Source organism: Xenia sp. Carnegie-2017, unplaced genomic scaffold, assembly GCF_021976095.1.
Source record: "Xenia sp. Carnegie-2017 unplaced genomic scaffold, XeniaSp_v1 HiC_scaffold_2, whole genome shotgun sequence".
NCBI lineage: Eukaryota > Metazoa > Cnidaria > Anthozoa > Malacalcyonacea > Xeniidae > Xenia > Xenia sp. Carnegie-2017.
Window position 1 is genome coordinate 5,323,074 of NW_025813482.1, and position 23,791 is coordinate 5,346,864.

At 33.5% G+C, this 23,791-nt stretch overlaps 3 protein-coding genes across 3 annotated transcripts; 1 reads left to right on the forward strand and 2 right to left on the reverse strand.

The window, feature by feature from the left end:
* The first annotated feature begins 578 nt into the window (after nt 1–578).
* On the forward strand, nt 579–17,387 carry LOC124439977 (importin-13-like). The gene is made up of 30 exons (XM_046990284.1): nt 579–705; nt 1,186–1,311; nt 1,553–1,611; nt 1,706–1,814; nt 2,429–2,521; nt 3,027–3,080; nt 3,759–3,884; nt 4,327–4,484; nt 4,893–4,977; nt 6,261–6,383; nt 6,485–6,565; nt 6,966–7,046; nt 7,621–7,678; nt 8,526–8,575; nt 8,829–8,921; nt 9,819–9,963; nt 10,058–10,242; nt 10,460–10,486; nt 10,727–10,861; nt 12,016–12,117; nt 12,681–12,761; nt 13,094–13,231; nt 13,371–13,467; nt 14,129–14,181; nt 14,676–14,742; nt 14,958–15,016; nt 15,690–15,779; nt 16,093–16,194; nt 16,713–16,792; nt 16,944–17,387. Exons 1-30 carry the CDS (start codon nt 664–666, stop codon nt 17,041–17,043), a joined length of 2,799 nt encoding a protein of 932 aa, XP_046846240.1. The 5' UTR covers nt 579–663; the 3' UTR covers nt 17,044–17,387.
* Nucleotides 17,080–21,596, reverse strand: LOC124439978 (DNA helicase MCM9-like). The gene is made up of 8 exons (XM_046990285.1): nt 20,926–21,596; nt 20,514–20,699; nt 20,086–20,279; nt 19,614–19,914; nt 18,887–19,099; nt 18,426–18,645; nt 17,986–18,132; nt 17,080–17,814 (listed from the first exon to the last, which is right to left on the reverse strand). The coding sequence occupies exons 1-8, from the start codon at nt 21,296–21,298 to the stop codon at nt 17,493–17,495; spliced, it is 1,956 nt and encodes a 651-aa protein (XP_046846241.1). The 5' UTR covers nt 21,299–21,596; the 3' UTR covers nt 17,080–17,492.
* Nucleotides 21,597–22,129: 533 nt separating this feature from the next.
* Nucleotides 22,130–23,533, reverse strand: LOC124439980 (malonyl-[acyl-carrier protein] O-methyltransferase-like). The gene has a single exon (XM_046990288.1). It carries the CDS (start codon nt 23,328–23,330, stop codon nt 22,539–22,541), a length of 792 nt encoding a protein of 263 aa, XP_046846244.1. The 5' UTR covers nt 23,331–23,533; the 3' UTR covers nt 22,130–22,538.
* Nucleotides 23,534–23,791: the final 258 nt, after the last annotated feature.

The following is a 23,791-nucleotide window of genomic DNA, read 5'->3' on the forward strand; positions in this document are numbered from 1 at the left end:
ACAGTTGAAATTTCACTTTTTCTCCCATGTTTTTCTCCTGCTATATAAACTGTAGAAAATTATTTTTCTTTCTAAATTTCTGTAGCGGAAATTTACTTCTTCCGCAGTGAGTGTCAGTGAACACAGAAAATATTGCATAGCAAAACTAAATTGGTTTGCATTAGCTGGCTACACCACAGACTAATTAATAATTATAAATAGGGTGTAAAATAAATTTTTAAATCAATTTATTTCTAAATTTTTTTATGCTAAACCCACTGGTGAATTGTTTTGCTGCTATATTCACAGGAGCAGAAAATATTTTGTGCTTGCAACATAGATGTGTAAAAAATATGCATGTAGCTGGCAATACTTTATGCAGCTGTGATAGTGATATACATTGAAATTAACACAATACGTCAATTTTTTAAACGAGCATTTCCTACGCGACAACGTTTTAAGACTGATATAAAGATGATACCATTGCGTAATACCCATTCGTTATACCATAATGACCATAATCCAGTTGATTGTCATCAATGCAATCAAGCTAACCATAACTGGGCATGCGTCATAAACTACCATACATTGTTTGATTTCTTTCGAATTTCAAATATGGCGGTGAATTTGATTCCTTGAATATTTTTCTCTCGGGATATAATTTCCCGAGTTATTGGGCTCGTTATGGAGAACGATACTTCAAACTTAGTAATTAGTACAGAACAGGTCAGTCTGCTGAAAAATTAATTTTAGTTTGCCTTTTACTTCACTATCAACGAGGCATTTCTTGTTTGAGGCTTTGAGCTGACGGGGTTTTGAAATATAATCAGTGATCAAGTTTGCGTGACTTGGTTATTGTCTGTTATTCAATTTCAGTGAGATTCATCATGAACAACTTAACTTGGGATTAAAATGAGTGATTTAGAGCTTCTTTTGTACACATGTTTCTTCATTTTGTGAAAAAATTTGAAAAAATCAGCCGTTTAAATAACTAAATATAATGCTATATTCATGAAAGACGTTGGGCAGTGTGACTGTATGTGGAGTTGAACGACTATACATGACATGCTACAAAATGCCTTTACAGATTTGTTTTCTTTGTCATCAGCAGGGATCAAAATTTTAATGTACTCATGTACAATTTCACTAAGCAGTCATAAGGATGTAAAATTTATGATATGCATGTAATTTTTTATGAATTTCTAGGCATTGTATACACTATATAGTGATCCAAATTTGGAAAACAAAGATTCAGCCCATAAATGGTTGTTAGAAATACAGAAATTATCGCAAGCATGGCAAGTCTGCTGGAGACTCATAAGCAATGACAAGGTTTGCTTAGTATTTGGTATAGCAATCAATTACATGTCATTAACTTAAGTTAAATAAAAAGATTAGGGAGGAGGGGCTACATACCCTTAACAAACTCACTCATGTTGAGCTTGTATTCATTGAATAGAGGTGTATACTGATAGGTTCCTGAAATCTTAATAAATATTTGTCAAACAAAACTGATTTCCCAGAGTTTTCATGTTTTTTTTGCAATCTGTTGCTATTTATATTTTTTCCACAGGCACCTGAAGTACAATTTTTTGGTGCCTCACTTCTTCATTACAAGATCACAAAATATTGGTGAGGATATTTATTGTGTAATGTGCACAGTTAAAATAACTGGCAAAAATTAATGTAATTCATTTGTTGTGATTGCAATTTAATTTTTTCTTAGGTCTGAATTACCAGAGAACCAATATGAACAACTTAAATCAGAACTCATTCGTTACATAATCTCATTTTCCAGTGGAACTAGGATTGTTTTGACAAGATTGTGTATTGCAGTAAGTATAATGAGAAAAGACTTCAAATTCCATATTTATAAAATATGATTATGTTGAAGTATAAAACTTTATAAATATGTTCAAAAACCTGGTCATAGTAGTAATTTCAGAGTCAAATGAAGAGTAAATGTCAGGTTTGTCATGCTATCTGTTATATTTAACCTGAAAATTACTCTTCACTTGAATCTGAAGAAGGCTACTGCTAAGTATGCCAAAATGTCTGTCAACTCTAGCACTAACTTTCTTTGTGGAGACTCAACTAGCCTAAATGATCAACATGTACAAGCATATAATATATGACACTTGTGAGTTTAAACCATTCACTTTAAAATACTAGAACCAAACCAGGTGGGGCTGCTTTACTTTAGCCCCAGTCTAGCTAAGAGCATAACCGAGTTAATTAATTTCATTTTTTGTACTACTTGTTACTTCTACAGTGAAATTCAGGTATAGGCTGACTGCAAGCTAATCAATAGTCTGATTTTGTTAATCATCCATTCAATATTCATATCTGAAATTTAGACAAGATTATACTTCATTACTATTACACATGCAATAAATAATGGAAAATTACTGAGATTTTAATTTAGACAAGTTTATACTTTCAATTTTAGTTGGCAGCATTTGCTATACAAACAATGCCGCAACATTGGACAAATGTGGTCAAGGATATTGTTAGAATTTTTGAAGATGCAAGCAATGCTCAGGTGAATAACAGACTTCATGCCCTGCATAATTTGTAAATGCTTTCTGTGGGTATAATAATAAATGCTCCTGTCACAACCAATCCACAAGCCCTAGCCCTACAGGTTTTGCTGTGTTAACAAAAGTACATGTAGAAATAGCCACATTCAATACTACTTCACCATTTAAACTAAAGTGCAACATAGACTAAGAAATGGTGCATTTTCTTTCAGTAAAATAGTCTACAAATGATGTCTATGTTATTTGAGATATATATTTAACTCAATCACTGACGGTCATGACGTTTGTTAATATGAAACGTCATTTTAATTAAACAAAATAGTAGGGGCCATGGTACTGAATATTCCCATGCCACAACAAATATAACATGTCATTGCACAAATCCTCATGTCATTGCACAAATCCTCATGTCATCAAACTTATACACATGCCACTACACATATCCACATGCTACCACACATATTCTTAGGTCATTGCATATGTATAGTAAAGTATCATTTTTTCCAGGGTACTGATATGAGAACGATACTTCTTGAAGTAATAACTGTTTTACCAGAAGAGGTACGTAAGTTAATTCTAAACAAAGCTAGTATGGGTTTTTTAACCCCCTAGGAGCCGGACCTTTTCAAAAGTTTGTACACATCTCGTTTGGTGATTGTTGCTCGTTGGCAACAACGGCCTTTAGAGGGTTAAACGATGGTTAGTCATCTACACCAGGGGTCTCCAAACTACGGCCCGCGGGCCTGATGCGGCCCGTTGGGCCTCTCAATCCGGCCCGCAGAGGCACTTAAGAAAAAATAATAATATTATTAAACAAAATAAACTTTGTGCAGAAAGTTCACGTTATGTTGCAAGCCAACTAGCAAGAGTGTCTTACGTCAACTTTTCTCCCAACTTCCTACTTCCGTTTCAAGCACATTGCGAAATTTAAAAAGCTGAAAGATAACGTGGAAATTTTCTATATTCTTCGGCCCTCAACATGCTGGATGAAAGTTCATGTGGCCCTCTGGCTGTAAAGTTTGGAGACCCCTGATCTACGCAATTGTTATCTTAAAATCAATCCATTTTGAAGGGAAGTGTATTGAAAAATGCACTTCTTTATATAACATTTTGAAACATTTACGTATAATAACTTTTCACTCAATGTGCGAGACTAGCAATTCTTATGAACTTAATCAAATTTATTAACTTTAATATCTTGTTGTTTTTCCACTCAACTTAACTTAATTTCAATTTTAGTTTCGTTCATCTGACTTTATGAGCACGCGTCGTGTAGAATTACGTCGTGAATTGCAGTTATCTGTTCCTGTTGTTGTTGAGGTTTTAGCCAGTGCTTTGATGTCTGATACAACCGTCAAATTGCAGGTAGGATTTTTTGTTTGTACGTACATCCAGCGAATTAAACAAATAAAAATGTTTAGAGAATCGGATTAAGGTTGACAGATTAACATTGCTATGTAGTCAGCAATGTTTAGGCAGGAACTGCTGAGTCTGCTCAAAAGTGGAGAGAAGGCAGAATAGCACTACGACATAGTCTATATGTAGGAGGCCATTAGATTTCTTGTCCATGCTCACCAAAGCATGCTCACCAATTCACCCCTGCTTCGCCTTCCATGTAAGGCATGCTTATTATCCTACCTCCTCCTCTATGGTCCTGTAAGGTCTGCTCAATTATCCCCCTGCTTCGTGGTCCCAGGAAGGCATCGAATTATGTACAGCAGTTTATCGACGAACAAAACCGTTTTTTTACAACGTACGGTGACTCCAGTGTACGTGTGTTTTGATGATACTTTATCTTCTTCACTAGGCATTGCGATGTTTGATCAGCTGGATACAGTTCGGTGTTACGTTATCTGATGTAGATGTACTAGAAGAAAGTATTTTATCTTGTCTTCAAGATGAAAACTTGTTTGATACAGCTATTGATGTACTTACTGAACTCACGACATGTCCGGAAAGTTTCAAGTAAAGCTTACATTTTATATTTTTATGAGTCTTTATAATATAGCGCGTGGAATTTGGAACTTTTATGAAAGGGGAAATGTCTGTCTTGTACTGCCGTACATATATAAATATTTTTTTTCTATGTTGTGGTTATTCAGTAGTAGTTAATGCCCAATGCCCTTTAGGACGATGTAAACCACAGCGAATGTAATTTATTCATTTAATTCATTCCTTTATCCATTTAGATGAATATGACGATAAACACTTGACTACAAATGCATAGCATATTCTTATTTGTTTAACTAATTACAGAAATGCTAGTAATGCATGAAATCATAATTGTCATCAATACAGTAATTAACAGACATTTTTGTTGTAATTGAATTGCTCATCAACTGACTTAGTCATCAATAATTCTTTCTATTTTAGAGAACCTTCCTATATTCGGAAGTATATAAAACGTGCCATAGAGATGGGCGATACATTGAAAAATGCTTTTTTATGCAACGACGGAGTAAGTTGTTCTTATAACAGTTACTTAATGTAGTTTTGATGAATGTTTTATTGTTTTTACTGTATTGTAGTTTTGTTTGTGTGTCGGAAAATTAACGTTTCATTTTATGTTTCTATTGCGAAGGTCTTTAAATAGTTAAGTTATAACACAGTCATTTTATTATTCAAAATTATTGGAATCGCTTAAAGATTAGATTGCTGCATATCAATGAAAATCATCACTGATCATAGAAAGTTTAATGATGAATTGACAGAATTGTCGATCCAAAGGGAAGAGAAGGGAGGAAAAATCTCTTTTGTTACTCTTTTATGAAGAAGACAAATTTGACTTCGCTCTCTTTGTTTGATATGCGAATTCATATACCGTTTATAAACTATATTTTATCATGTTGTCCATTACCGTGTCAAAATATATTCCTGTGTTTAGTGAAAGTAGGTATTACATATGTGAAGCAAACAATTTCTCATAGTTGTACGAGCATTTAATCTATGAAATAATATATATGTACTGTGTTTTCCCGTATGACCTAGAACCCAATCTAAATCTAATAGATATCTGACTCCCATAGTTACGAGCGAGGCATCCTGCAATCTTGAAAGGTGGAAAAACTTCCGATTTTTTATGAATAACATCTGCTTTTCTCATAACATAGTCTAGGTTTGTTTTAGTTTTGTCATAATTTTTAAAATGTTTGATATAAACTTTATTTTAACTTCTTTTGGGTTTTGCCTCCTTTCAAGATGATGTCTGCCTCACTTTAACAAAGTAGTTGGACATCTAGGGGATTGGGTTCTAAATCATTGATTTGCACGGACTTATGCAAACCGAGAAAACCTTTGGGAGAACTCAAAACTCGAGAGCAGATCACTGCAAAGTCTCCGAGGTTTACATAGGCCAATGCAAACGCGAAAAACATCTTTTATTTCTTTTATAAAATAACAATAATGCAAAACAGACAAATTTAAAACAAACGTTCTAATTTTTCCTCCGACATGTATTCATTATTGATTTGCAAATTCTGTTAGATTGACTTGATTGATTGAGTTCAGATATGTTTGCACAAGCAAATGTAAACACAGTTATAGACCAATCACCGCACGCGTTTTATTGTTTTTATTTTATAATCATTAATAGAACGTAGAGATATTTGACTGTACATACATACTTTGGTATTATAAACGGTGATCTTCCACTGACGTATTTAAACTCTGAACTGTTGCCTGATGGAAAATACGAGTAAAATTTTTCACTTACACTATTTCACCTTTTTATCGTATATTTAGGAGAAAGTGGCTGGTATTTGCCGTGTTCTTGTAAGTCTGGGTGAAACGCATTCAAAAATATTGATGAATACGGAAAGTTCGGATGAACAACAGTTGTCAAGAATTTTTGTCAGTTTGATTTTGGTAAACGTATTGTTTTGTAATTGGAGTTTGCCTATGACCATTTTCTAGACTTTATTGAGCAGTGAATCAAAATGAATAATACATGAAACGTCCCTTTGTAGGAATGTACGAACTCTCCAGGTTATTTTCCCATCGATGAACAATGCAGTGAAATAACTTTTTCCTTTTGGTGCTCATTCCTGGTAACATAATGATTCTGTATTTTGCCCATTTTTACTCAAATTTGCATTTAAATACACTTATGCGTTTGAATTCTCTTTGAAATTTTCATTCTCCAATTTGGGGTTTTCTTTCAAAATTTTTATCGATATTCGAGCAAAGCTCATTATATCATTCAAAATGTGGTGGAACTTTGAACAATGGAGAAAGAAATGTACATTTATATCCTAACCTCATAAAGCCGTTTATTGTCCAAATCAATTTGTAATCTCGTGCTATTTATTTATGGTCAATTTTGTGTATTTCTCGCTGAATATAAAATGAGGACATAAAGATGGAAATTTTGTATTTGGGGGAGGGGGCATGAACTTAATTTGGAAATTAAAATGTTTAGCGCCTTTTTATCAGTCAATTTTTTTGTAGGATGAAATAGAATATGCAGAACAAGCTGCTTTCATTCAATATAAACAAATTTATGGACCATTTTACATCCAACTTGTTCAAGTAAGTCGTTTGAAATAGCTCCTTTTGTCATTCATAATTTTCATATAAGAATCATATCTTTATTGTTTTCATACCCAAACGAAATTCATTTGTTATGTTTGAGTGAATGAGGGCAAGAAGGAAAATATTTCTGTTTTTGTGGCGTAACTGCTTTCAGTTTAACTTGTGTGAAAAAGATGTAAACATAAAGGTGCAAATATATAGTTAGTCTTGTCACTTACCTGCAGAGCAGCATCTCATCGTACAATATATTTTAGTATCTTTTGGTTTCTTATGATCTTTCTTGCCTTTGATAGGCTACTTTATTTTACAACCTAATGCTGACTCTCATTTTGCTAAGACGCGAGACAAAGTCCTCTTTGAGCATATTTGTTATGTCTTGGGTTAGCTTAGGATTAACTTAGGAGCCATGGCACGTGACCTATACATGTATTGAATATGAGCTCATATACAAATAAATTGTTCGCAAAAATCACTGAGAATTGAAAGAGTATATTCTGGCAAGTGTTACTTGTACTACGTACAAAAAATTCAATTTGATTGACAACTGATTCTATTGATTCTTAATCTTGAGGTTTTACTAAAGAAGGCGCAATATCCTCCCGATTCTGATTGGTCGGGATATAACGCAGGTAATATTGACACAAAAACAATTATGAAAAAATAATCAACTGATAATGTTCAACGAAGGAAAATTTATTGAACACGGTCTGTTTTAGTGAACGTTTACCGGAGTTGTCTCTCTATGGGGAGGGGGGGAGATTTGTTTTTAGTAGTTATATTTTGCATAAAAATCGTGGAGAAAATTGTGTGTTGTGTTTATTGACGTATATCATGATTTGAAACTATGTATGACCGTGTAGTTGAGGGTCTATCAAAAAATCTGAACAGTTTGGGAAACGTAGCTAAAGTCCTCAGCACGCAAGATTTGCAAAAATCTTGGAAGAAATAGTTAGTTGGACTTCTAATGGCTCATCTGACAATAAAATAATAGCCAAGTTTAGATTAAAAATTGTACTGCCGAGATACACTTTTGAAATAGGTTGCGCACTATAATAATGCAGCTAAAAAGGAATTGGAACACATAGGGTTAAATATGGCACATGTTGTACAAGCTAACAAAGTTTTAGTAAATTTTGTTGTTGCGTGCGCAAACTCTGTAACTTTCAAACTGCGGATTGTTTTTAATTTTTTCTTCTTAAATGCCATCTTGTTATAATCTTCACTAATTATGCGTAACTCCAGCTTAAATTAATCCAAATATTCCATCAAAGTTTTTACAAATCTTGTGCGCTGAGAACTTTAGCGACGTTTTCCTATCTGCTCAGTTTTGTTTTCATACTCCCTGTACGTATATAGAATGCTACGAATGATGGGCACCTCAAAACCAGTAGAAAAAGTTTTGAAACTTCTTTTTTTTTATTTTACACAAGATAGAAAAAATACAAATGCATTTATATTTGTATGTATTTGATATAGATGAAAGAGAACAATTTCGTTGTTATCGGCAAGATATTTCAGATACAATAGTAAATATCTTTTTTTTCTTATATTGATTGTGTGTTTTGTGTTGCTTTCAATTTTTCTTCCTTGTTTATGTCTTTTAAAGAGAATTTGATCTAGTTATTTCACATTATTTAGGCTTCTAGCGATGTCATCCCACTTTCGATAGATTCAAATAAGCTATTGAAATACCTTGCCTTATCTAATAATCTGTATACAACTAAATATGTGTTTATATACGTTTGGTTGCCTTCTATATGTTGAATGTTTTCGTTTCAGATGCATACGTATCGACTCCTTCGTGATCAGTGTCTTAACATCCTTCATCAGAAGCTTTCAGAGTCTTTGTTAGCATCTCACACGTCTTGGCAGGTTTTTGTATTTTTAATATTTAGCTAAAAGTACCGTAATAGATAAAAGTACCCTAAAGATACCATAATAATTAGTTAATTCGTTTTATTTAATTTCGGGCATTGTCTTTGTGCTTGCAGGGCCATTACAAACGATTACGTAATATATCTTTTTCATTCATTATTAGTGTAATAACTTACCAAGCAACCTTGCACTGCCATGGCAACGAACAATGAATTATAATTTTTAGTTGTATATTGTAATGCGTATTGTCAGCCTTCTTAGACTTTAAAAAATGTTGTTTCAACTCGTATCCTCGATGCATCTTGCGGACTCTCGCCGCCATGCGTAAAAGTAAAGTAAATAGGATAGTCGATAACAGTTTTATCAAAAATATTCTTACTTGATGCATGTGTCAAAATTAGATCGGAGTAGATGGAGAAATTTTGTCAATGTATAAAAATGTTTGATTCATATTCAAAGTACAAGTCAAATAGACAGTGCATTGGTTCTAAACTTTTCACTATCCTTGATTCCTACTTCTAATTTTACCAATTTTGTACGTCGCGTCAGGTTGGATAAGTTCTAAATTTACTTTATTTGTCGTCAAAGTAGATAGAAATAGAAAAAATGAATGCAAATATACATTTCTGAAAGAACAAATGAAATGCCCGCAATTATATTATTACCACTTAGTATCATGTAATAAGTAGTGTAAATTTACTTAATGACCCTCAATAAGCGGGTGGTTAAACTTCCTGTATTCTTCATTTTATGATATAAGTTTTAAGTGCAAAATACTGCACTGTGACGGAGGAAAAAGTTTAAATGCCTCATGTTTTTATATGGAAGTAAATATCAATCTAATTCTTCGTTTGGATCGTGTTGTTGACAGGTTTTGAATTTTTGTTCATTAAGGTGGTAGAATCAATTCTTTTTATGATACAGTCGGTGTCTGGATATGTTGATGCAACTGAAGATACATATTTGCCTGCTATTTTGGATATGCTTCCTAGGATACCTACTCATCCTTATGTATCCCAAACTGCGTTGCTAATGATTGGTAAGCTTACATTTCAATAGTATATCTCTTAAGTTTGTTGCAATGAACTGCCAATATAAAAAAGCATCATTTGCTTACGACATTGTTTTTATAGGATCATATTGTGATTGGTTGAAATGTCATTCTATGTTACTGAAGTCAGTGATTCCTGTGTTGCTGTCGAGTATATCTGAGCCCACGCTTACACCCGCTGCTACTCAAGCGCTGCGTGATATATGCCAGGAGTGCTCACAAGACCTTGATAAAGAAAGTCAATTATCAATTATAAATAAATGTCAGGTATATATTTGTTTTTTCTCATATATATATTTATTTTTATCGAATCCAATTAATGTGCTGATTACAATTTGCATCGCAATTCTACAGTAATTATCAAGTTTCCTGTATGTTATTGAAAAGTAAAGAATTGCATAAATGGGGTGTCATCGATTTTTGTTTATTGATCCTTTATTGATAAATTGTTTTTGTTCTTTTTGTTCTACATTGCTCTCTTTAGATGTGGTTAAACAGCCCCATTCTTAAGGTATGCTAATGCTTACGTTATTTTCTTCCTGTTTACAGTATTCAACCCAGGTGACATTGATTCAAGCTCATTTTGCACGATTATGAATTACATAAATGCACAACTTCTTGAATAAGGTAGAATTACGTCAATAGTGATTAATAAAACAGTTTTTGCTCATAATTTTCCGTGTGTCAAGAATTTGTTTTTGCATCTGTTTTTTAGCTACTGTATAAAAATGATTTCTTTTCTCTTGGATAGGAGCGAGAGCAAATTCGTTGTATGGAATGTTTAGGTCATGCACTTGCTGCTCAATCGATCGTCGATATAATGAATTCTTTAGACGCAATCATCTCGCCACGTGTCCTGTTTCTAACAGAACTTGCTGCCACAGAGGTATTATTATTTATTACACGACTGTTGTCTGACAAAATTTGGTGCTTTTTCATTTGTCTTTTGTATGCAATTATGACATTTAATTAAGCACGGAAGGAATAAGTTTTTGTTTTGGTGATACACTCAGCTGACTTTATAAACATACACCTGGCAACTAATTGTTCTTCAAGGTTGAGAGGGATATTTTTTCTGACATGTTGAACTCAGGGTATACATAATACATCACATACTAAAATAGCAATGCTTACTCTACATATGACAATTAAAGCTCTTGAAGCATTCTGGTACTGTTTTGAGAGACGCTTACCTAACATACTAAAATAGCAATGCTTACTCTACATATGACAATTAAAGCCCTTGAAGCATTCTGGTACTGTTTTGAGAGACGCTTACATAACATACTAAAATAGCAATGCTTACTCTACATATGACAATTAAAGCTCTTGAAGCATTCTGGTACTGTTTTGAGAGACACTTACATAACATACTAAAATAGCAATGCTTACTCTACATATGACAATTAAAGCTCTTAAATCATTCTGGTACTGTTTTGAGAGACGCTTACATAACATACTAAAATAGCAATGCTTACTCTACATATGACAATTAAAGCTCTTGAAGCATTCTGGTACTGTTTTGAGAGACGCTATATTGCGTTTCATTACAATAAGAGAAATATAGAAAGTAAGAAAACTACATCAATAGAAAGACAATGTTGGTTTCAACAGAAACCACTGTACTGCAGTTCAGTAGAATATAACTGTGTTGCGCAACAATCCACTTAAAAACTATTTTACTTTACTCAAACGTGCTGTTTGTTATAAGTGTTTGTGATATATATTTTTTATTTCAAAAAGTGTGCGTCACCACCCCACCCCCACTCCCAACCTTTACAAGTTGTATTTTTTACCCAGACACCCTACAGTTTTAGAAGTGGCTAATTGACCACGTAAAAATATCTTCGATCCGTGAAGATATTTTTCATTTTTTCTCTATGTTCCATGTGATCTGATTGGAGATTTGATTGCAACAGCTAAATAATAAGTTTTTTTGTTTCCTTTTGCACAATCTTATAGAATGCAAATACAAACGTAGATCAATATAAGATAATTTATGATCGACATGCGATAATTTATAATGATATTTTTATATAGTCATCGCCATCAATGAAAACTAAAGTTTACGTCGAGTTACAATTATTTACAATGTTGTTCAAGTGTCTCAATCCTGATGATATTGGAGATAACCAACATCCAGTTAGTATGATTTATTTTTAAAATTAACATAATACACCAGTTTTTCTTAGAACATTTGCAATAAAAAACAAACATGTTTAATGTTTTCGGTCTCTTCAATCTATCTATATATTATACAGTTAACAATCGGGAAATTTCTTTAAATATTCAAATATTGGGAAGAAGTAAGAAGCAGATCATTGGAATGAATTTTCCTTAAAACTGAAATTAGTCCGCCACTAGCAACGTCTTTCTTGAGAAACTCTTCACTGACGTATACTGTTTGTTTTTTACTTGAAAAATTTGTTTACTTATTTATGAATCTCTCATATGATCAATTAAGTACATGAACAAAATTCATAAATTGATCTTTATTAATACGGCGTAAATCAAATGTTAATTTAGGAGGGTCAAATTAATGTATTTTGCCATTGAGGCTTGAACATTAATTAAGAGAGGGTAATAAGTTTACATTCCCAGCGCAACATTTATAAACAATAAAAGAACTCTTGTTGAACGTGGGCACTTTAATATCATAACTTTGAAGTTTGTTTTTTGATAAAGTACATATCGGTTATTTTCAGGTGCTGCTCATCTTAGCGAAAATATTTTCATCCTTAGCTGAATTGGGAAAGAAATGGATAAATGATGAAGACATTATTCAGGTTTGCATTTCAGAGTTTTTTTTGAATTTGTGTATCGTTTTTAATGTTCGATTAGGTAAAATAGAAAATATTTGACACCCTGTTTGTTTTTCACATCATGGTTTCATTAACTTGCACACTTTTACCTTTGAACTATGTTGTGCAACTGCTTGACAATTATAAATGAGCACAGTGTATCTTTCTATACCTCAATAAGAAGTATCTTCTGTGGAAATTTGAAACTTGTGAAACTTGATCATTGTCAAATATTTTTTGTCTTGTGTTTTAAATAATTCAAAATGTAATGTTTTGAAGTAGAATTTGTTTTGATGCATTTTTTGCTTGTTTGTTAGGTTATCTGTTTGTGCCTGGAAAGAGCATTGGATACAGTACGAGAGAATATGCAAAGTTTGGTTCAAAGCTTAACTGAACTGCTTGTTGATCTTCACTTAAAAATTCCACGTAGTTGTGTCCTAGACACGAGTGTTATGGTGAGTCGTATTCAACTATTCTTTATTAGAAGTGTTTCCGTACTAGTTATTACCGCTAGTGAAGAATGATTTTGGTGTACAACTACATGTAATGTAAATAAAAATTTGCATCGTTAAAGACAGTGCTGTTGTGATTTAGGTTCTGGGAATATACGCCAAAGAAAGTCGACTACATAAAGTCATGTTGAATTTTTTCGAAAAAATGACGTTGGTCACATTGGAACTTTTGAGTAAAGGTAATGGCACAATGAGCCCGCAAACACCAGCTCTGTTTTCATGTTAGATTTACAGTTATTCTTCTCATATAATAGCAAATATAATAGCGCGATGATGTACCTCAGACAAGCCCGTAAACACCAGGGGCCGGTTGCACGAAGCCTGGATAGCGTTATCCATTGGATAGGAGAAATCTTCAAACTTGTAAAAAGATTTTTATATTTTTCTTACGTCAAAGAAATTTACTAATCTTCAAAACAATGTTTTATTTCAGTGATTGCTCAGTTCGAATCTCATACTTTTTGCTTTTTAAAAGGTTTTATAAAAGTCTTAAAAAACTTGCTATCCAGTGGATAACGCTATCCAGGCCTCGTGCAATCGGCCCCAGCTCTGTTTACATGTTAGAATTACAGTTATTCTTCTCATATGATCAATGTCCGGTTCATTTTTCCGAATTGTGTGCATGTAAATATATTTTTGAAAATGGTGAAATACCTATAAATTATAAACCCACAACTTAGCGCCATTTTTGAAGACGCAATTACGTATTCCAAGTAATGGGCACCAAGCATTGATAAATAGCCAATCATATTGCTTCAGAGTGTATAAAAGAGTATGTTATATTGTGGGGCTGCTGTTTTTAATTTTTTAGATTTCTTAACACATGTTTTTAATTTTTAGATTTTTCAAATAATCCTGACGTAATCCAATCGTTCATGCATTTTCTCAGTCGTGTAAGTCAATACTACGATGATCTCATCATTTTCAGTTACACTTTTAAAAACAAACAAGACTGTATTTGTTTTAATGATATCCCAGTTTAAACCAATAACTAATCTGCAGCTCTTTTGGGAAGGCTCTATCATAACAGGATTGTCAAATAAAACGGGGTCCATAATTCGTCAACATTATTCGTACGTCTAGTTCGTAATCATTTTGCTTTCATGATTACGTGATTTGAGCTTGAACCACATTTAAAGATTTCTACACTTAATTAAAAAAAAAACACGCTCCTTCCCTCCCTCATCTGTTGTGGTTTGCAACCCCAGCCAGGAGTGTTGTTATTGTACATAATGCCTGTTTTCTGGCTTGAAAGATGCGAAATTGACTGAATTTCTCGATCAATGTACGTACATGCGACGGGCGATGGTTTTCGAGTTGATATTGATTGAGAGCGAGCTTGTTTTCGAAAATCATGCAAACCAATAAAAAAAATTTTTTGCTGTAGGCTGTACGAAGTAATCCTGGTATCATGTTTGCAACGACCAACTTACATAGTAGCTGTTTCCAATGTGGTAAGTTCACATATCTAGACAGCCCTTCGCCATTGACATTTTACAACCACCATCAAAAATCAGTATAACAAAAACGTAAGGGCTCGGGTAGCTCGATACAAGATACAGCTATCCAACTTGTTTGTTTTATCCTAAGTTCACAAATGTTGTACCTTGTTTCCTAGCAACTGAATTTGTTGACAGCAACTAATATGATTATCTTTGTTCTCCTGTAGCATTAATGGCTCTCACTAGACAAGAGCAGCACACAGTAAAAGCAGCGTGCGCATTCTTTGTAAGTTTATCATTATGTTTAACTCAGTATTCACTTTTATACTAAAAACAATCTGCAGAACCACGTGTCACTATAAAATACGTGCACTTTACTTGATAATTTTGTTAAATTTACATAGAAACGTGACTTCAAGATTTTGTTATGGAATCAAATTTTCCGTATTATGCGGGAAAATGAAATGAAATCGACTGATGTACCTTCTAGCGTACCTTTAGCCACTAAGATTTGCTAAATTATCACACGAATACCACTTTCGTATTCTTACTATATTTAAACGTCATATATGTAGTTCACTTTCATTGGTTTTCTGTTTTTGAAGACCGTGACGCGTGACTGTATTGACTGCATGGTTTGTCAAATGGGAAACTAGTACACCGTAAAACTTTTATCATTATTGACATTAGGAGCACATGTCTGTTATCCGTGAAGTTACGACAATTCTATGGAAAATCAATCCAACATATAAGAAAACGCAGATATAGCTACTTGGACCTCGGAAAAACCTTGTTGACCTTGCATTTTCCAGTTAACACTAATTTTACAAGAACAGTCTCGGGGGCTTACGAAGCACAATTTTTCATTCGGTCTCAGTAAATGTGCGATAAAATTTATTCACTGAACTACCATAACCATTCTTTGTATGACAACCGAAACTAAAAATCATCGTTTGTAGGTCGCTTTTATACGAAGCTTTGAAACCCAAGAAAAAGTGAGAGAAACTTTGGTAAACTATGGGAAATTTCTCGTCAATCAAGTACTTCAGGTGAGATCGCGTTCATTCTTTTTCATATAAAATGCCGCTAAAACTTGAGTTTTACCAATCTCAAAAGTTGCTGTTTATTTAAATTAACCTGAGGAAAAACGATGTCCTCCAAATATTTTTTCTTCGTCGAAGACAACTATGTCGCTTTGCAAATTGTTTATTCATGATTTTAATCAATGAATACTGAAAATGTGCATGTACCAAAATATTTTGTACTATCTAAATTCTAAAACTCAGTCACAAATGTCATTTACTACAATTTTGAACGTCTCAGTTCAGAGGTTTGCAAAAAAATCTATCATTGAATTTTCAGGGTGTTGGTGGTCGTGTTCCACGCTCTAATATGGATGGTCTTGCTGATATACTTATGGCTTTAAATCTTAATTGTGTGACGTTGTTATCGTCGTGGCTACAGGTTTCATTATACATTACATAAAGGGAATGGCTGCTGTTTTGTCACACTTACATTAGGGAATTGCTGCTGTTTTGTCACCCTTACATTAGGGAATGGCTGCTGTTTTGTCACACTTACATTAGGGAATGGCTGCTGTTTTGTCACCCTTACATTAGGGAATTGCTGCTGTTTTGTCACACTTACATAAAGGGAATGGCTGCTGTTTTGTCACACTTACATTAGGGAATGGCTGCTGTTTTGTCACACTTACATTAGGGAATGGCTGCTGTTTTGTCACACTTACATTAGGGAATTGCTGCTGTTTTGTCACACTTACATAAAGGGAATGGCTGCTGTTTTGTCACACTTACATTAGAGAATGGCTGCTGTTTTGTCACACTTACATTAGGGAATTGCTCCTTTTTTTGTCACACTTACATTAGGGAATGGCTGCTGTTTTGTCACACTTACATTAGGGAATGGCTGCTGTTTTGTCAATTTGCATTAGCTTTAAGTTAATTATTACATTTCCTATTTAGGAGTTACTTCGTGCCGAAGATTTTCCATCAAAATTAGTCACATTAAAACAGAAACAACACTTCACGAGTTCTTTATTAAGGTAACTAGATTTAGGAAAGTTTTCCACCACACAGGTAGCTTTAGTAGCTAATATTTCACAAAATCAAATGATATCCTTCGATCTCGAAAACAAAAATATTTGTATTCGGATAAAAATTTGTAAAAGTATGTAATTTTTATTTAACCTACAGAGAACGTGTACATAAAAGAAGATTAAAAGAAGCAGTGAATGAATTTTCATTAATGTGTCGAGGATTACATGGAACTGTGTACGCTGCTGTAACTTCTTAAAGTTACATATAAATGAAAATAAATTAACATTTTATATAGAAAGATAGATAGACAAAACATTACCTTTATTAGTGGTCAATTCGTATATACATATGGACCATCATATAGACATTATATGACCGCTGTGGCATCCATACAAAAATAACACTTCTAGTTATTATATGATACATGAAACAAACAAACCCAATCTTTCTTTCAAAATCCCGAGAAAGTTTTACGTTCAATGTTTTAAAGACCTAAACGCTTGATTTTCTTATTCTACGTATGTATAATTTTGTTTGGTAAATAGTATATATATATTGAATGTTTATACATTGAAATAAAAATAAAACCCTTGAATTCAATATTTACTCGGAGTTTGACTTCTAGAAAAAAAATTTTCCTTTGTCACTCCTTCATTTGTAGACTGACCATATTACTTATTCAAAAGAATATTTTTCCACATAGAATCAATTTACAATCATATCGCGCATGTCTTGTAGGTCCAAAGCATTCAGTACCATTTCAGCTTGTTTTATGTACTCTTCTCTACAGTCATTGGGAAAACGGGTGAGAAGAACATTAGTTGTTCCCAATATTGCAGTACCTTGCATGGAACACTCGACCAATGAAACCGCTACTATAGCATCCTGAATCGTAACTTTATCACGGAACATTAATCTTGCATGTGATTGAGCCAAGCGAATCAAACTTTCTAATAATCTTATTGTTGTACGAGATGAAACATTAGTTGTCGCTTTCCTTTTACATAGGTAGTACTTGCTAAGTATCCTAAAAATAAAATAAAAATTTACCTTAGATCACGTACGTATGTTTATAGTCAGAAACAAACCCATCGATTATCAACCAGTTTTAAATTTTCCGCAAATGCATCAACTTAGACCCCAGACCTCGCGCAAACAAATCAATAAACAGTAATACATACATCGATGTACTCCCTACCTATTACTTTCATTTGTCAGGGTAGGTGTACGTTTTTTTACAAGAAAAATATACGCTTGTAACTTTCTAATGCTCCAAAGTTTCGAATCATCAGCGTTTCGCAATTGGCCAATTCGTTTATTTTGAAGTATAAAACTCGAGACAACCCTGCAATCCATTAATGAATTCATTAGAAATTTAAACGAAACGAAACATTTAATGAATAAATACTTTCTTTACATCCAAGAAAGTAGCAGATTTCTGTGAATAGTAAGGGTAAATCATGCCTCTTCACAAAGCCAATCAAACAAATTATAATAAATAAAAATACTATTTGCTACATTAAAAATATTATGTGACTATAAACGTGCTACATTACTTCATTGCTACATTACTTATTAAACATTTTACAATTTTTTATACACTATATAACAATACACATAAGAGAATTCATTTATTACCTATCCCATTCCTGAGTATAAGTATCTTCCAAGACTAAAACCAAATCAAATCGACTTAGCAAAGGACTTCCGATGGCTGTATTAACACTAAGACTTAGTTCTGGATCGTATTTTCCTTTGGGATTTGTTGCAGCAAGAATTGTGGTTCTCGAGTTGAGTTTACAAACGATTCCAGCTTTAGCAACGCTTATTGTCTGTTGTTCCATCGCTTCGTGTATGCCTTTATAATAGGATGACATATATAAATTAGATTCTTTTTCACAGGAAATATTTTCAGCAAACTCATCAAACATAGAAATCCTTTATTTGTTTCTAACTTGAACGTTTTTCATCTCCGCACGTCCTTTTCAGTAAAAATATTGTAGAATGAAACATGTTGCAATTATCTTGTACTTCATACAATTTTCTTTAACAATATACGTACTTAAAATCAATTTCTAATTTTTCTCATTTTTACTTACTTATTCGGTCATGTTCCTTGATCGAACTGAACTCGTCAATACAACACAATCCTCCATCAGCTAGAACTAACGCTCCAGCCTCGAGCTGCCATTCAGCTCCATCTTTTATAGCAGTTACTGTAAGCCCAGCACTTGTTGAACCAATACCAGTTGTTAATACTGATCTTGGGACGATTTTCGCCGCAAATTTTAAAAACTGCGATTTAGCCGTACCTTTAACAGTAAAAACGCATGAAATTGTGTCACTATGCTTAAATATAAATTTCAAAAATGTGGTTTGTGTGATAAAACGGGTTTTATTGCTGTCAAGGGCAAACCAGGAGTGTATAGAAGGGCGGGCTCACCCCATTGTTAAAATTATTTGTCAAGTAAGCAGGAGGTGGCGGTTGACCTCTTCATATTTCTTCAAGTTGCATAATTTCAATTTTTGTCTCGTTTCCTTAAATTCTGTCGAGACAATGTTCACATAAACCCTATGGACTACAGTATAGACGTTCCAATGAACTGAAGTGTTTAATGTAAAGTTATACTAAATTTTTGTATGATGGATAGTAAAGTTTTGATAAGCAACATTCTAGCAAAGTTGGACTTTCTTTTCCCTTTAATTAATATTTTCCGTTCTGCCGGTAATACGAATGAACTACCGAAGAGTGAATGTCATAAAGATGACATAAAAAACTTTAGAAAAACTTCAAGATTAATTTAACTTGGTGATTTTTTTTCTTACCGGGATCCCCTACGAGGAGTAAATGCGATTCTCCTCTTACTTTTGTTTCAGTTTCATTGATTCTTCTTACTCCACCAATCAAAACAAGAGTAACAGCAAGTTTAACTACATAACATCCAAATATTTGAGGACACATAGAGGCAATGATATGGTTACGACCCTCTAGGGGATTATTCTCATGTTCTTTCCAAAAGTTCTGGAACTCATTACGAAGTTCTTCTGTGATGATAGCATCACCATTCTGGTCATTATGAACGTGTACATGATTTGCATGAAGAACAACGTCAACATCACACTTTACCTGGAATTTTAAACATTCAAAGGCACAAATGAGAAAATTGTGGTTCCTGTAACTAATCTCTACTTGAATGATGGACGAATATGAGTAAAATTTAAGGTCTTGGTAAAATACAATCAACATCAATCATTTTTTGTAAAAGTAAAAGAAAAGTTAGAATACTTGAAAACTTACATCAATTTTTACCGATTTCCATCTGCTCATTACAACACCCGATATAGTGACGTCAGCACCAGGTTTACAACTGTCTACAAGATCATGTTCAAGAACAATCCACATACTTCTCGGAATTGCTCCAACTCCAAGATCTTGAATCAATTCTTGCACTTTGATTTCTTGATAATCTTGACAACTATCTGGTCTTATTTCTAAAATAGTTAACATCCAATTAGTGAACACATCTACTTCACACTTTTCATTTTGAGTTTTGTTGATTTGGCTCATTCTTGATAGCCAATAGTTATTTGTTGTTACAAATAAGTAAAACACATGACACTATGGCAAATGACAAATTTCTATTTTAAAAAATATGAATCTGAACAATTTTGTATTCTGGGAAGATTTTTTAACAAATGACAATGTTCATGACAATGGAGTATTACCTGATTTTGATAACAAAGTGAATTTGTTGGATGAGCAGCCATCAGTTGCTGGACAATGTGTTGGCTTGTTGACTGAGTAATTTTTCTCAAAATCTCCCTTTTCTTTGAAGACAAATTTGCATTTGACACACTTGAATTCTTTTTCCCATTCAACCAACTTTGCACTAGTTACTCGAACAACAGTTCCTATTTTTATAAAACATCTTTTACATATGCCAAAAATATGGGCAGTTTCGGTCTGATCAAATCACTATGATATAGGATTGAAATGGTTCACAATTGTAAAGATCTTGGATTGTTAAAACAAGATGAAAGTGCTATAAATTTAGTAAATAAAGTGTAGTAAATAGAGTGTTGTAATTACAGCATCAGTACTTAGATGGCAACAGTTTGATTATATACAGGGATTTACCGGTGAATGATAAAAGCTTGCCGATGTCAGTTGACCTGGGTATTGTTTTTCGTGAAAGTTCAGGGCATGTTGGTAAATTTGAAAGTCGAACAAAAGCATTTTTCTTAATTTTCATCTTTTCCGCCAGACTATGTACTCCATAAATTGATTTTTCGCAGTCTCTCAATGCTCTATGGAACAGTGGTAGCAACTTTTTAGGATTAACGACTAGACATTCGCTTAGTTCAATGTTAGCATCGAAAAGTTCCAGACAGTTGACAACTACTGAATAACAAGCGTCAGCATCTTCGAAAAGCAGAATGCCGATGATTTCTCGCTCATGTTTTTCGCCAAGGTAGGTCTGAAAAGCGCTTAATGCCTCCTCATCATTCATAGTATCTCGCTGAAATATTGCTCTAAGATTGCCACAATTTTATGTCATATGTGATGTGATCCAAACCAAACATCATTTATTAGAAAGGCCATACATCTTGGAAAAATAAAAATTCCAACGATATCAATAATTTCAGAATTCGTATTACTACAGTCAGCAAAACAAGAAAAAGAGTTATTTCATACGAACTTTACAAAGTATTTTTCATTTATTAGTCTTGTACGGAATGTAATTTTATGTCGTTACATAAGCAGGTAGCCATCTTGGATTTTACCTAGAGGCTACAGAGCAAACAAACACAGCAACCTATATGAAACGACTATTGGAAAAAACCATTGAAACCAAACAACCTGGGCCTGGGATATTATGGTACCTGTTAAGCCAGTGGTGTAACCCAACCGGGATTCTTCTAATAATGGCGAGTCTCTTACACGACCATATTCCTAGTGTGAGCCTCTTACCAATAGTAATCAGTTACATGTTTGTAAATGTAGATCGTCCAGGTTGGTATAGTCCTGAGAAGGACTGTTTTTGTTGTTGCTGACTGACGTTTCGACAACCTTAGCGGTAACGATACTCCCGGGTTCAAACCATTTACTTTAGTAATCAGTTAATTGAAGATTTTAAAATGCTGCAATCATTTATTTTGCTTCAACTCTGAACCGCTACTGGCAAAAAAACAGAAGTTGGCGACAAGTAGAACTCTACTCTAACAAAACCAAATTTTGAACTTGTTTGTATCGAGGTCAACTCGCTTGCATTCAAGGTAAGAAGTTGCAGTATGTCAATGTAGTTAATAACTGCAGAAAAATAAAAAACAACGATAGTCAATTTTTCGTTCACCGAGAATATAATATACTACTGAAAATACCAAGATATCGAAAAAAATATTGTTTATAAGTTTTATAGAACTGTATTTCGAAAAGCGCTTATGAGATCTAGAAAGATCGCGACTTCTCAAATCATGATTCATGATTGCACTGTTGCCATTCCTAATTATAATTATACGTTATGCATTGGCAACAAGTAAGTTATAACTATAAGTTATGCATTGTTTTTAGAAAGAAACATTTCAAACTGTAACTACTTTCTGTAATGTTAACAAGCTACATTTCAAACTATAAAGTCAAGGAACAATCCAATGTTTTCATGATTGAGATTAAGTTTCAACATACGATATATTACATTACTTGAAAATACACAAAACAGCATACGAGTTCTGCTAAGCGATTAAAGAACATTAAAAGCCAGTTGGTCTTGAGGCAACGATTTTGTAGAACGTCACATTTAAAGGGACTGTCCCATCCTTCTGAAATTGAAGTGCAAATTTCCCCACTTTTTCCGGTAAAAATTTTGTCTTATCTAAATACGCTGATGAAGAAAACCAAGTTAAATAACATTCCAAACTTTCAAATACATAAAAAAAATCAAAATAACTGTCAGATTGTATTTTGAAGCCATTTTGCAGCAACATTTCTACAGCCTTTGATTTCGTTACAAGTTTGAATGGTGAACGACTAAAATTTATATCATTATCAGCAACTAACTTTTGTGTCTGTTCTAACATGTTAGGATTTTTTTCGTGACTTCGTATAAGCAATTTTCCTCCAGGTCTTAGCGATAGGTATGCAGCCTTCAAGAACACAAGCTTTTCCTCTTCATTCATCCAATGAAATACTGCAGAACAGAGCACATAGTCATAAAATTCTTCATTAGCATGAGGAAATTTAGAGGAGCTATCGCCATTAAAGAAAGTGATGTTTGTCCGACCAGGAAGATGCTTTTTCATTGCAACTTCAATACGATACTTGTCAGGATCAAAACCAACACATAAACCATCTTCCGTTACTGTGTCAGCTATATAAGCTGTGATTTCTCCAGTGCCACAACCGATATCAAGAACTTTATCTCCACGCTTTATGCCCAATACACATACCATCATTTTTCCAAGTTCGACTTGGAAATCATTTACTTTGGAATAAATTTCGGCTATTTCTTTGTAGTTAAGCTCTTTTTGCAAACAAGATGCCATGACTGTACTCTGATGAAAAAGATCGCAATTTGCAGTGGCGAACAACAAAGCAATTAATGCTTATTAAGTACCTTAGGCACGCCTTTACAGGTTGAACAAATTATGTGACCTGAATAAGCCAGCACCTACGGTCACACAAGGGACACCACACTAAATAATAAGAATTATACAAAATAAAGATATTAATACATACACAAAACACATTACACACACAAAATAAAAATATACACACAAAATAAAAATATACACACAAAATAAAAATATACACACAAAATAAAAATACACACACAAAATATGATCGCGGGCGCTTGAAGTGTCGGATAGCTGACTACTATCAGTTTATTATAAGGTTGTAATCAGACATGTGTAATTGTGATTTTTACATGTGGTCGAATAGTACTTGTCGTCATATTTAACAGTTTTAACTGCGAAATATTTTAAATGTCATTTGGAAAGGAATC